This window comes from Chelonia mydas, chromosome 1 (genome assembly GCF_015237465.2).
Source record: "Chelonia mydas isolate rCheMyd1 chromosome 1, rCheMyd1.pri.v2, whole genome shotgun sequence".
Classification (NCBI taxonomy): Eukaryota; Metazoa; Chordata; order Testudines; family Cheloniidae; genus Chelonia; species Chelonia mydas.
The window spans coordinates 48,192,332-48,206,752 of NC_057849.1; the positions used below are offsets into that span (position 1 = coordinate 48,192,332).

General features: G+C 45.4%; 1 protein-coding gene across 12 annotated transcripts in view; it reads right to left on the bottom strand.

Annotated features, from left to right (window-relative positions):
* The window catches only part of LOC102945514 (NEDD4-binding protein 2-like 2), a 105,546-nt gene that overhangs the window by 71,323 nt on the left and 19,802 nt on the right, over window positions 1-14,421 (bottom strand). For 9 of the 12 annotated variants that reach the window (XR_003565607.3, XR_005224261.2, XM_037892106.2 and 6 more), the window contains 2 exons: window positions 8,381-8,469; window positions 7,890-7,966 (listed from right to left, as the gene is read on the bottom strand). Coding sequence is in view for 7 of the 12 variants with exons in the window: in XM_037892106.2 (XP_037748034.1) it covers window positions 7,890-7,966; window positions 8,381-8,469 (166 nt within the window). In the remaining 5 variants the exon portion in view is untranslated. Of the gene's footprint in view, window positions 1-2,624; window positions 2,759-7,889; window positions 7,967-8,206; window positions 8,355-8,380; window positions 8,470-14,421 lie in introns of those variants that run through there. The other 3 variants (XM_037892129.2, XR_006286433.1, XM_043531668.1) reach the window with 3 other exon arrangements.

A 14,421-nucleotide genomic window follows, 5' to 3' on the forward strand; every position in this document is an offset into this window, starting at 1 on the left:
ACATCTTTTTAACACAATTCATTGTATATACTGTACAAATATACAAATATATATACTTCAAAAATATAAAACAAAAGTATTTTCCTTTATACAGTAACGTGGTGCTTTTTGTCACAGTTTCAGAGCAACTGCACCTGTATTTCCCCCTCTGTGGTCCCTTGGGGGCACCCACTTCAACGTTTCTGGCTCCCAGTCATCACCTCTCTTGAGCAGAGACCTGCATCTCACTCCCCCCGACCAGTGGTTTTAAGGCTGCACAGCCCCCTGTCTTCTACTGCAATAATAGCAGCAAGCCAGTCTGCCTAAAAAGACCAAGACCTGTGCTTTGCTTTCTCTTCAAGGCCTATGAGTGGTGTTAATGCCAGCTGTTACAGGTTACCACACAGCTTTTTCTAAGCAAGCACATTTGTTCACCAGGTAAATACACATGTAAAAACAAATAGCCTACCAGAGGTCACCCATTCGTCTTATGGGGCCCAAGTAGGCTAAAGTCTTTCCAATCCTTCTACAAGGGATAGGGCCCCGCTGTGACAGCAGCTCCTGTCCGTTTGCTGGACCAGAAACAAGGCCCCAAATCAGTTTAAACTCAGGCTATTTACCCAAAAGTCCTTTCTTTGTCTGTTAGTCTTCGGAGAATCTGCTTAGAAATAGTATATGTGAGCCTCTCCAGGAGATGGTACCTCTCTGGGAGGGTTACAACCTGGCTGATTTGCCTTAGTCACCACCCACTGTTTTTAATTTCCAGAGGAGCTATCGTAATCCTCCCCCATGGAGTAGAACACAATCATACATAAGCCATGTATTTAAAACAATGGACCCCAAAGATACTGCATGGGTTTGCAATATCTTACACACTGTTAATATGGACAATATGTGTATACTGTTCTAAGATGACTCTTCTATTTACCTATCAGATACTACGGTGCTGTTAAATAGAACCATGATGGGGGCCATATCATTGAGTGGGTGTGTCAGGGACCCACAGTTGAACACAGACCCTGCTCATTGGATTTGGCTGACTCGCTAATGAACCCAGATTGGCTGAAGACTTCAGCACTCAGTCTTAAACAAGCACTGCATCAGCCCTGGGTTCCTGGCTGCTCCACAGCATTCCACAGCTGCACCTGTGTTTTTAGTCCTGCTTCCTATTCCTGCTCTCAGCTCCCTTCTTGCTCCTAGCCCTTACTCTGAATCCCTGCTCCTGCCTCCTGTTGCTCGTCTCTGGTTCTGTTCCTGGATTCCTAATCATGGCTCCCAGTTCCTAATCCCTGCTCTTGGCTCCTGCCTCCACTCTGGCTCCGATCCTTGACTCCTGATTCCTGGCTCTGGCTTCCTCGCTGGACTTGATATTCATCTTCTGACCACAGCTCTGACCCTTGGCTCCTGGCTCGCTCCCTGCACTTGGCATTAGGTTTCTGATCACTGCTCTGCCCCTGGTTCCTGGTCTCTGGCTCTCGGCTAGCCCCTCTAAACGTGATAATTTAGCTCCTAACCTGGCCACTAAGCTTGGTTACCTCTCTTCCAACCATTTCATTCCTTTTGATAGCATCAAAGCTTTTGATACAGTCTCGCATGACCTTCTCATAAACAAACTAGGGAAATGCAGCCTAGATGGAGCTACTATAAGATGGGTGCAAAACTAGTTGGAAAACCATTCCCATAGAGTAATCAGTGGTTCACAGTCATGCTGAAAGGGCATAACGAGTGGGGTCCTGCAGTTCTGGGTCCGGTTCTGTTCAATATCTTCAGCAATGATTTTTTTAGATAATGGCATAGAGAGTACACTTATAAAGTCTATGGATGATATCAAGCTGGGAGGGGTTGCAAGTAATTTGGAGGATAGGATTAAAATTCAAAATGATGAGGACATACTGGAGAAATGGTCTGAAGTAAATAGGATGAAATTCAATAAAGACAAATGCAAAGTACTTCATTTAGGAAGGAACAATCAGTTGCACCATACAAAATGGGAAATGATTGCCTTGGAAGGAGTACCGTGGAAAGGGATCTGGAAGTCATAGTGGACCAAAAGCTTAATATGAGTCAATGGCGTAACACTGTTGCCCAAAAAAAAAAAAAAAAAAGCGATCATTATTCTGGGACGGGGTGGGCAAACTTTTTGGCCTGAGAGACACATCTGAGTATAGAAACTGTATGACGGGCCATGAATGCTCACAAAATTGGGAGTTGCGGTGTGGGAGGGGGTGAGGGCTCCGGCTAAGGATGTGGGCTCTGGGGTGAGGCCAGAAATGAGGAGTTCAGGGTGTGGGAGGGGGCTCCAGGCTGGGGCTGGGGGTTAGGGGGGAGGAGGTGAAGGCTCCGGCGTGGGACTGAGGGGTTTGTGGTGCAGGAGAGTGCTCCAGGCTAGGACTGAGGGGTTCGGCAGGCGGGAGGGGGATCAGGGATGGGGCAGGAGGCTGGGGAAGGGGGAGGGGGGGAGGCGGGTTTGAGGGCTCCAGCTGGGGGTGCAGGCTCTGGGATGGGGCTGGGGATGAGGGGTTTGGGGTGCAGGGGGTGCTTGGGCTGGGACTGAGGGATTTGGAGGGCAAGAGGGGACTCATGGCTGGGGCAGGGGGTTGGGCCACAGCGCGAGTTCAGAGGTGTAGGCTCTGGGAGGCACTTACCTCAAGCAGCTCCCGGAAGCAGCGGCATGTCCCCCCTCCGGCTCCTATGCAGAGGTGCGGCGCTGGCCAGGCGGCTCTGAGCGCTGCCCTGATCGCAGGCGCCATCCCCACAGCTCCCAGAAGCAGCAGCATGCCCCCCTCTGGCTCCTACGCAGAAGCGCAACGCTGGTCAAGCGGCTATGCGCGCTGCCCCGTCCACATCGCCAGCCAATGGAAGCTGCTGGGGGTGGCACTTGTGGCGGGGGCAGCATGCGGAGTTCCCTGGCTACCCCCATGTGTAGGAACCAGAGGGGGGATACATGGAAAGCCCCTGATCCCGCTCCCCAGCCAGAGCGGGACAAGCTCCCAACCCCACTCACCAGCAGGAGCTCCAGGACCAGATTAAAAGTTCTGACGGGCTGGATGTGGCCCGTAGTTTGCCCACCCCTGTTCTGAGATGTATTAGCAGGAGTGTTGTAAGCAAAACATGAAAAGTAATTCTTCCGCTCTACTCCACGCTGATTAGGCCTCAACTGGAATATTGTGTCCAGTTCTGGGTGCCACATTTCAGGAAAAATGTGGACAAATTGGAGAAAGTCTAGAGAAGAGCAATAAAAATGATTAAAGGTCTAGAAAACATGACCTATGAGGGAAGACTGAAAAAATTGGGTTTGTTTCGTGTGGAAAAGAGAAGACTGAGAGGGGACATGATAACAGTTTTCAATCCCATAAAAGTTTGTTACAAGGAGGAGGGAGAAGAATTGTTCTTCTTAACCTTTGAGGATAGGACAAGAAGCAACGGGCTTAAATGGCAGCAAAGGAGATTTAGGTTGTACATTAGGCAAAACTTCCTGTCAGGGTGGTTAAGTACTGAAATAACTTGCCTAGGGAGGCTATGGAATCTCCATCCCTAGAGATTTTTAAGAGCAGGTTAGACAAACACCTGTCAGGAATGGTCTAGATAATACTTAGTGCTGCCATGAGTGCAGGGGACTGCACTAGATGACCTCTCGAAGTCTCTTCCAGTACTATGATTCCCCACCCAGACAAGTTCAATGGGGATCACAGGGCTTCTCATGGGTTTCTGAACCAATGCCACTCCTGTTCCATATAAGGCCACACACCTATTGCATCGATAGAGCCAAGGTGGGGCTCGTCATCAGTTTCCTGATTGAGAGGCACTTGCCTGGGCTTCCCCCTTTCTGGAGTAAGCCAGTCCCTTCTTGGGAGAGTTTAAAAACTTTGTCCAGGCCATGACAACCATCTTCAATGACCTGAACCAGATACATATGGCAGAATCAGCACTTCAAGCCCTGAGACAAGGCCACAAGCTGGTCACTAGCTATGCCACAAAATTCTGCTGCCTCGCAGCTGACACGGAATGGAACAAGGCTACACAGCACCACCACTTCTGGCGTGGTCTGAGTGATGAAGAGAAGGACGAAGTGGCCTGGGCAGAAATCTTGGCCAGACTGGCACCCCTGATCAACCTGAATATAAGAATTGATAGCCGGCTACGGGAACGTTGCCAGGAAAAGGCAACGGTGCCCTGACCATACCTCAGTCTCAGTCACTCATGCCCAGATTCAGCTCCCCACTGACCTCCTGCCGCAACCAGAGTCCATGCAACTTGGCATTGTCTGATCCTGCCTTTCTGATGGCGAAAAGAACCAATGCCACTTGGCAGGCCTATGCCTTTACTGTGGCAGAACTAGACATTACAGCTCAAGCTGCCCAGCTAAAGGTTGGTTCGTCTCCCAGCAAGGAAATACCAGCCCTCCACCTTTTACAAGAGTTCTGGTTGGGGGTGATGTATTTCCCCTGGATCTAGCTTGATACATCGGTACCCTGTTAGTGGCGGTGCTCCACCTTCGGCTCCCGCTCCGCTTAAGACATCCGGCCATGGCAGATGTCCACCTGGAAGCCCTCGTGGACACAGGAGCATCTCACAACACCAGATATCAACATGTGTCAATCCCATCCCAGACCTCATTGAAGCGGTCAATGGATCTCTACTTTCCTCCAGCCCAGTTACATGAGAAACAGCTCCTTCAGAAGTCACCACTATCCAGGACCACCAGGAGACCTTTCGGTTTGGCCTAGTCCATTTCCCCCTCTTCCTGGTTATTTCTGGCATCACTTGGCTAACCACTCATGACCCCCACAACTGCTGGAGCTCTAGCATATCAAGTTCACTTCTCTGCACTGATGTCAGACCTGCTGTCTCAACCTCAGTCCGAGAAAAGAGGCAGCCCACATCTTGTACTTGTTGAAGCTGTCTCTCTCAAAGCCAGGCTAAGGCAGGTTAGAAGGGGCCTGATGAGACACAACCCGCCCCTCAACTACTGTGGCTATACCTGCAAAGTATCAGGATCTATTTGATATTTTTGACAAAGGGAGGACCAATATTTTGCTGCCTTGTCAGCCCTATAATTGCCCTATACATATCCAGGCCAGAGTGGAAATTCCTTTGGGACATATTTATTCCCTTTCAGAACCCAAGCTGCAGGCCCTTAGAAGCTACCTACAAGAGAGTCTGCAAGGGGTTCATCTGCTCCTCCAAGTCCTCGAGCAGGACTCCAATTTTATTTGTCACCAAGAAGGATGGTTTCCTACACCTGTGTGTTGACTATTACATTCTGCATCTAGTATAGACATTTTGAATACACTGTGATGCTGTTCTGACTACACAATGCCCCTGCTACTTTTCAACATTTTATAAATGACATTTTCAGAAATATGTTGGACCATTTTGTAGTAATTTACTTAGATGACATCCTGATCTTCTCTGAAAACAAATATCAGAATGACCAGCATGTACACAATGTTCTAGAAAGAATACGTCAGACCACTTCTACACTAAATTAGAAAAATGCAAATTTGATTGGAACATAGTTGAGTTTCTGGGTTACACTGCCTCCTCAGAGGGCCTATGGACTCACGTAAGGTCTCTACCATCCCAGAGTGGACCGCTCCGAGGGATGTCTGGGGCATACAATGATTCTTAGGGTTTACTAACTTCTACCAGTGTTTCATCTGAGATTTCGATACCTGGTAGCCCCCCAAAGGCCCTTCTGAAAAAGGGAGCCTGATTTGTCTGGGCTGCGGAGAGTCAACATGTATTCAATCAGCTAAAAGAGGCTTTCATTTCTGCTGCCACCCTTGTCCATTTAGATCCCTTCTGTTGACAATGGAGGCTGATGTTTCTGATTTTGCCAGTCATTCTTTTGCTCCCAACTCACTGATTCTCAATGCCATAATAATTCAGTCCCTACCTCAGAATTAGTATGTGGTCGCTCCTATTTTAAGTCTTTCGTTGTATGAAATGGTAAGGGATGGGGGAGGAAGGGCAGTGTCCAGTGGCACAGGCAGCTGCAAAGAATTTGTACTGAGGAAGGCACCTGCAGAGAGCCAGTAAGGCCCCAAAGGTAAGTGGTGCTGACAGTGGAGGAGGCATGGCCACAGTTGCTGATGCATTAGTTCAGTACATCCCCACAATAGTGTCCATGGACAGAATTTCTAAGGAACACTGACTGCAGCTTAAGGCTGCCCTCCAATGGCATAAAACCTGAAGAAGCGGGATAGTAGAACTACCACTTGCATTACCCTATTGTAAATTCTCCCAAAGCACAATGAACCTCTCCAGCACAAGGAACTGCAATTTTGTACCTCCACAGGCCATTCACTTTAGACCTATATGAATGAATGAATGAATGAAGGCCTCTATGGAGGGAGAAACAGCAACTGTTTAACAGAGTAGAGCAACACTTCACACAAATACTGTACCCAATTGCAGGAGAAATGTAATGTGTAATTACCAAGAGAAGAATCTGGCCAGGTCGCCAGAGTTAACGTCCCTAACTCTTGCAAAATAATTTCATGGACTATTTTATAATTACATGTGATCAGAACTAACTGGTAAGATGTTGATTCTCACGGTAAAGTCCCTCTGACAAGTGCAACACCTGTTCAATACTGACTTTGAGGATAGAATGTCTTACGGAACCACCAAAGACCACTTCCTAAGCAGCCCTGCATTTTCCTTGATGACCTTCTACATAAGTACTACCTAGATCCTACCCTGCTTAGCTATTAAGAGCTGATGAGATACTGAATTGGGATTCCTACTTTTGTTTCACTCCAGTATTGTATTAGAGCCATTACACTTCTTTATGTAAGTTTTCATTATAACCTACATTTTGAAAGAGTTCAGATACTTAGTCATTAAGAATTTAGTTTAATTTGAGAGAGATTATGCATGCAATTTCTCATTGTTTAGTAATTATTATTCTTTTTATATACACTATGCTTGAATCTAAATTTTAATATTTTTAGTTACCAAAACAAGAAAACCAAATTTTGTGCTCTTCTGACTACTATCTAGTTAGAAGGTGAATGTTCTTACTATTTTTTCCTTATCCCCTGTTAACATACCATTGCAAGGCTAACTCAACCCAATCACTTTGTCGGTAGCCCTAAAATGATACCATGTCAACAAGAGATGGGGAAAAAACAGTGAACATCTTCATCCATTTGACTTCTCCCAAGTTTGCCTGGCATGCACTGACATCCCATAGATTTCAAGAGGATCTGGAGTGGATGACAAACATCAGAAATTAACAAACAAAATTAAATGGGCACTGCCATAACAGATCAGACCAAATGTCCATCTAATCCAGTATCAAGTTTCCGACAGTACTTACTACCGATGATTGGGTGGGGGAGGGTGCGCGGGGGGGCGCAGAAAAAAGTTTCAAGAAACACTGTGATGGACAATTATGGAATAACCTGCTCATATGGAAATTTTCTTCCTAATCCCCACTAGTTAGGAATGGAGTTACACCCTTAGGCATGAGGATTTATATTCCTTGTAAAATGTTTTATCCTACCTAATTAAACTGTCGGTGTTCTTATCTATATAAATGTTTAATCTATATAAATGATCATGGCCTCAGTCACATCTTGTAGTAATGACTTCCCAGGTTAGGTTAATCATCCGCTGTGTAAGGAAGTGTGTCCTATGGGCCTGATTATTTTTCCACTTAAGTCCATGGAATTTTGCTGTTGATTTCAAAGGGACCAGGACACAGGGTCCTCTGTGTATTCCTGAGCTGATATTTATGTAAGCAGTATATTTACATACATATTAACAGAAGTCAGTACATACTAGAAAACACATGTTAGCAGTAAAGCACCTAAGCAATTATTGAAGTACTGAGAAAAATTTAAATTAAACCACAATACAAAAGAAAATAACTATGATGGCTACTATAACACAAGTCTTACTTTTCTAATTCCTCAGGATCAAACTTCCACCATGTGTCTGGCTCATGGAATTCCACTCTGTAGCCTTTCCCTAGAGCCTACAGCAAACAAAGAAATACAGTATGCATGACAGGTGTAACATTATTATACTAGTTTATGCTGCAACAAACATAACGTCATTAAATAGAAAAAATATTAATGAAAAACAGACTTATTGAAATTAAATACTAAGCAGTCTTAGCCCACTGAACTTTAGATCACTTACCCCACAACCTCTAGGTTTCATCTTAGGATAAAAACATTAGGTCAAGTCAATCCAAACTAGACTACCCCCATACCTGTTAGTGGCTATGTCAAAGAAATAGCCTGTTCGAGGAGAGAAAGGAATGTCAACAAGGAAGACCCATTACTAGACAAAGTAGTTGCATTCGTGCTTTGTGAAGGTAGGTCTGCAAAAAAAAAAAAACACAGTATAACAACAATGGATTTAATTACACAGTAGTTATATTTACCGTTTCCACATACGGCTTCATTTCCCAGGCTTGAGTATTAGTGTTGTCTATTATAATTGGAGATCTTCCCTGGTCCATAGCTTGCTTTGCTGCAGTAAATAAAGATTACAATACAACCCTCAATATATGAGTGAAAAATTGGAATGAATATTCTGTCTATTTCAAGTAAAATGATGACAAGCATTTTTGTTCTACAAGAGGTTTGCACTAGTATGTTGTGATTAATTAAGGAATCTAAACTGGATTTCTATTTAATTAGATTCCACTTAAATAAGGCAGCCACAGCTTCAGGGTAAACCAACAAACAGTAATCTGCTTAACACAGACAAGTGCTAACAGAGCTATATAGTTAACAGGGAAAACTGCCTATTGCCTTCTTGATTCCTAATAATAAGCTATGGAGGCATTTGTTGTGGGGAACAAGACAAGAAGAGTGTTGGCTAAAGAACTTTTATAGTTACTTTTACAGTTAATTCCTAGAATAATAATTACAAGGGCCACATTACATGGAATACACATTTATTGTGACAGAGATGGCATGAAAATGCTTCTAGAAAAACTTATGCTTAAGTTACTTTATTGCTTTAAGCAACTAATATATCCATTAATAAAAATCCCATATGAATAACTGCAAACTATCAAGCCTAGAATTTTTGGCTGAGCTAGAGCATATCTTTTAGAAAGACCTTCAATCTTGATTTAAAGACTTCAAACACCACATTTCTAGGTAACAGGTTTCAGAGTGGTAGTCGTGTTAGTCTGTATCAGCAAAAAAACTTCAAAAACAGACTCCACCGAGAAACTGCAGAACTGGAATTAATTTGCAAACTGGACACCATTAAATTAGGCTTGAATAAAGAGTGGGAGTGGATGGGTTATTACATAAAGTAAAAACTATTTCCCCATGCTAATTTTTTCCCCTACTGGTACTCATACCTTCTTGTCAACTGTTTGAAATGGGCCATCCAGATTATCACTACAAAAGTTTTTTGTTCTCCTGATTATAATAGCCCACCTTAATTGATTAGTCTTGTTAGAGTTGGTATGGCAACACTCATTTTTTCATGTTCTCTGTGTGTATCTGTATATATCTTCCTACTGTGTTTTCCACTGCATGCATCCAATGAAGTGGGTTTTAGCCCATGAAAGCTTATGCCCAAATAAATTTGTTCGTCTCTGAGGTGCCAAGTACTCCTCGTTCTTATTTCTAAGTAAATTGTTCTCATAGCTAATTAACCTTTTTGTAAAAAAATCTGCACCCTGTTTCTGATCTTAATTTATTCTAGCTTCTAGTTCAGAGGTTCTCAAACTGAGGGTCGTGACCCCTCAGGGGGTCGCAAGATTATTACATGGGGGGTCACCAGCTGTCAGCCTCCACCCCCAAACTCCACTTCACTTCCATCATTTATAATAGTGTTAAATGTAAAAAAGTGTTTCTAATTTATAAGGGGGAGGCGGGTCACACTCAGAGGCTTGCTGTGTGAAAGGGGTCACCAATACAAAAGTTTGAGAACCACTGTTCTAGTCACTCCATCTTGTTATGGCTTCTGTATTAAACCGAAAAGGCCTCTACTACCAGAGATCTTTTCCCCATATAGATACTTATAGACAGATCAAGTATCACCAGTGAACTTTCTTTGTTGAATGGAATTTTAGTCTCACTGTAAGACCTCAAATCATTCTGGTAGCTCTTTTCTAAATCCTTTCCAATTCATCAAAATCCATTTTTAAGTGTGGAAACCAAAACGGAATGCAGTATTCCAGTAGGGACTAGCCACTAGGTAACATGGGGTGGTAAAGAGGAGGCAAGACTGACCCAAATGCAAAAAAGGGGTAAGAAGGAAATTGGAAGGAGTAGCCTGGTAGCGAGTGAGTGGAAGCAGGGATAACAGCAAATGGAATGGCCCAGAAAATGGTGTGGTGGTGAACAGAAACAGAGATATGTGAGTAGTATCTAGGGGAAAGGAGTAGGAGCAGAGAGGGGGAAGGACAAAAGGGTCTATAAAAGGGGTGGGAACACTACAGCCCGGGGGGCCGCAACTGGCCCTCCAGACATTTTATTCTGGCCGTCGAGCTCCCAGCGGGAAGCGGGGTCTAGGGCTTGCCCTGCTCCAGCTGGGGAGCGGGGATGGGGGCTTGCCCCACTCCACACAGCTCCCAGAAGCAGCAGCATGTCCCCTATCCAGCTCCTATTAATATGGGCAGCCAGGGGGCTCCGCATGCTGCCTCCACCCCAAGCGCTGGCCCCTTAGATCCTGTTGTCTTGGAACCACAGCCAATGGGAGCTGCAGGGGTGGCGCCTGCGGAGGGGGCAGCGCACAGAGCCGCCTGGCCGTGCCTCCAAGTAGGAGCCGAAGGGAGGACATGCCGCTGCTTCTAGGAGCTGCTTGAGGTAAGCGCCCCCCAAAGCCTACACCCTTGGCCCCCTCCCATGTTCCAACTCTCTGCCCCACCCGATTCCCCTCCTGCCCTCCAAACCCCTCGGTCCCAGCCCGGAGCCCCCTTCTGCACCCCCAACCCCTCATCCCCAGCCCCACCCCAGAGCCTGCACCCCCAGCTGGAGCCCTCACTCCCCGCCCCTCCCCCTAACCTCCTGCCCCAGCCTGGAGTTCCCTCCCACACCCTGAACTCCTCATTTCTGGCCTCACCCCAGAGACCACACCCCCAGCCAAAGCCCTCACACACTCCCACACCCCAATCCCCAATTTCATGAGCATTCATGGCCCACCATACAATTTCCAGATGTGGCCCTCGGGCCAAAAAGTTTGCCCACCCCCAGTCTATAATCACAAGAGCACATTCCCCTCCAGAACCTGGAATTGGACCCAGATTTCCAGAGTCTCAAAATTCCTCTATTGCCTAGCAAATAGCCATTGCAAAAGGTGCGTCATCTTCGATTAGTGGTTTGTCCACACAGCATACTATTGCTACTTGAGAGGACCATACATAGAGAGGAAGGATGATCCAGCAATTACAACACTACACTTGGACTTGGTAGACCTCTCTACAAGTTTCTGTTTGGCCATGGACTCCCTGTGTGAGTCTTGGGCAAGTCACTTAGCCTCACTCTGCCTCAATTCCACATCTCTGAAATAGAGATGACAGTAGTTTCTTTTTCATAGGGGTATAGTGATAAAATGTTAAAAAGATTGTGAGGCACTCACATATTAGAGTAACAGAGGGCTATTTAAGTACCCAAGACAGATACCAGTTATTAGTTTAGGTCAAGTGGTAGAAGCCTGATAGATTTAAGATCCAAATCCTCCTGATGATCCATGCAAGAGTCAGCAGGGTTCCACAGGATGGAATGTGGGTGGGTTTCAGTTTACTTTTTTAAAACCCTAAGAAGTTAAAGCCCAAACAACCTATGTTAAAAGTGCGTTAAATCTGCAAAGTCAAGTGCACAAATTTAGGTAATGACAGAACTAAGGTTGCCTGTGCAATGAATGAGACTACTGTCTATAAGAACCATGCATCCCTAACTTGATTTCAGAAGTTGGAAGATATGTACAGTAACTCCCTGCTTAACGGTGTTTCGATCTTACTTCCCTGCTCAATTATAGAACATGCTCCATTTAAAGTTGTGCAATGCTTCGCTATAACATCGTTTGGCTGCCTGCTTTGTCCACAGCTGGCAGCCCCCCTAAACCCCCCCACAGCGCCTCCCACCCGCTGGCAGACACCCACAGATCGGCGCCTTCCCCCGGCTCCTGCCCGCGGCAATCAGCTGGTTTGCAGCGTTCAGGAGGGGGGAGGGAGGAGCGAGGACTTGGCACGCAGGCTCCCTCACCCTCCCCTGCCTCTCGAACGCTGCAAACCAGCTGACTGTTGAGGGCAGGAGGCAGGGGAGGGAGGGGGAGCCTGGGCGCCGTGTCCTCGCTCCTCCCCAATCCCTCCTGAACGCCGCAAGCCAGCTGATTGCCGCGGGAAGCAGGCAGGGGAGGAGCGAGGACGCGGCGTGAAGCGTAACCGGGGGAGGAGGAGGGGATGAAGAGGTGGGTTAAGAGTGGGGGCTTGGGGGAAGGGGTGGAGTGGGCAGGCCGAGGGTTGAGCCCCCCGCCCTGGTGCTTGCAGAGTAGAGGAAGCTGCCGCTGCTGCACAATGTGCTTCTCCTAGCCTACAGCACCTTCAACCTCCTTGCCTGCCTCACTGTCTCCAGTACCAGTGTCTGTGTGGGGTAAGACGGAGGCACCTCCCAACTATAGTACTGTACTGTACAGTCTCATGCTTAAAGCACTTGAATCATAGAATATCAGCGTTGGAAGGGATCTCAGGAGGTCATCTAGTCCAACCCCTTGCTCAAAGCAGGGCCAATCCCCCAATTTTTGCCCCAGATCCCTAAATGGCCCCCTCAAGGGTTGCACTCACAACCCTGGGTTTAGCAGGCCAATGCTCAAACCACTGAGCTATCCCTCCCCACAAATGTCATCTTGGAGAACTGGATTCTATCACTGCTTCTCCCATGAACTTCCTATGTGTTACTAGGCAAGCCACTTAAATGAAACTTTTCAGAGGTTGCCACTAATTGTGTGTGTCACCCAAGGACCTCTTGATGCCAACTGGCAGAGGACACAGGGGTGCATAAGGGTTACAGGGATCCCCTGGTTCTGGTATTTACATTCACCAAAAACTGTCATGCCAGGTTTCTACTGAAAGCCTGCCACTGTTCATCATAATCATTGTGAAATGTACGTGTGAATAATATGTAAGGAGCTATGTATATGTAACTGTGAATTATGCCTTGAAATTAAAGACAGATCACCTGGAGGTGACATACCTTAAGAAAGGTTACACCAGACATGAGGTAGGAGACATTTATCTCCTTGTCTGACCACTGTGTATTCTGTATCTTACAATGGAAATCTATTTGCATACTGAGTCAAATACCATTGAAGAGATTGTGGGGACTTCAGGAGAAGAAATCAAGAGGAAGATGTGAACAGCATGTGGGGTTGGGGGAGGAGAAAAGAAAACCCTATTTACAGGTGAAGAACAAAGGACTGGTCTATTATATCAATATATATCAGAGATACCCTGGCATCCTTCATCTTGGAGACAAGGTGCCAGCAGGCCTTTGGTCTCATGAAAGGAAGGTTCCAGCCATTCTGATTGAAAATACCATGAAAAGCACTTTGGGTAAGCAGTACCTTATTAGAGAAGAGGGCATTTTGCTACTTAAGTTGTAGCGGTGAAGCCTATCACTGAAAGGGTGCACTAGAGGGACTCAAGTACAGGTCACCCTGTAACTGTGACAGTGATAATGTAATTAAAGACAGTAGCATAATACATGTGCACAAGGAGGTCAAATTAAAGTTGCATAAGCAACAATAATTCTGCTATTTCCTAATGTTTGACTACTTGACTTTGCAACCTTACATTATTAACAGTTTTTTAAATGCAATATACAATTATAATATATAAATTGTTTTAGCATCAGCTACAATCTGTAAATTTAATTTTCAAATTAATATTTTGGAGTCTAAAATTTCACTCTGAGCTAAAATCTAATTAGTAGTTTTGTAAAATAGGTATCAGGTAACTCTCAAGTGTTCTGACATGGATAACGTTAAATTACCTTTCCAGCTTTACAAAAATTTCATAAATTATTCTTGACTGACTAATTTCCTCATTTGGGAAGTGTACTTTCATTTTTGCTTTCTTCACTGTAATCCTAGTATAAGTCGTATTCAAGGCTTATATACATGTGTAGGGCTACAAGCACTTTAGCAAGTCTATGAATAAATGTATGCACCTCCCCAACACCTACATAATGATGTAATTAATAGCTGCTTGCACCCAAAGCTGTATAAAGGCATTCACTGCACGCTAAAACTGAAGGTAATGAGTTGTTCTGGTACTGCACAGACACACCCCAGCTTCAGAAAATAGGAACAGTGTTCCTATTAAATACTGAAATACAGAAATATTGGATAACTTAGATAAATGGATAAGGAGATATAGAGCTTTTCACCTCTAGGTCACTAGTCTGAGCTAGTCTCAGGTCAGAAAGGACTAAAAATCATTATCAAATGACAGCTGTT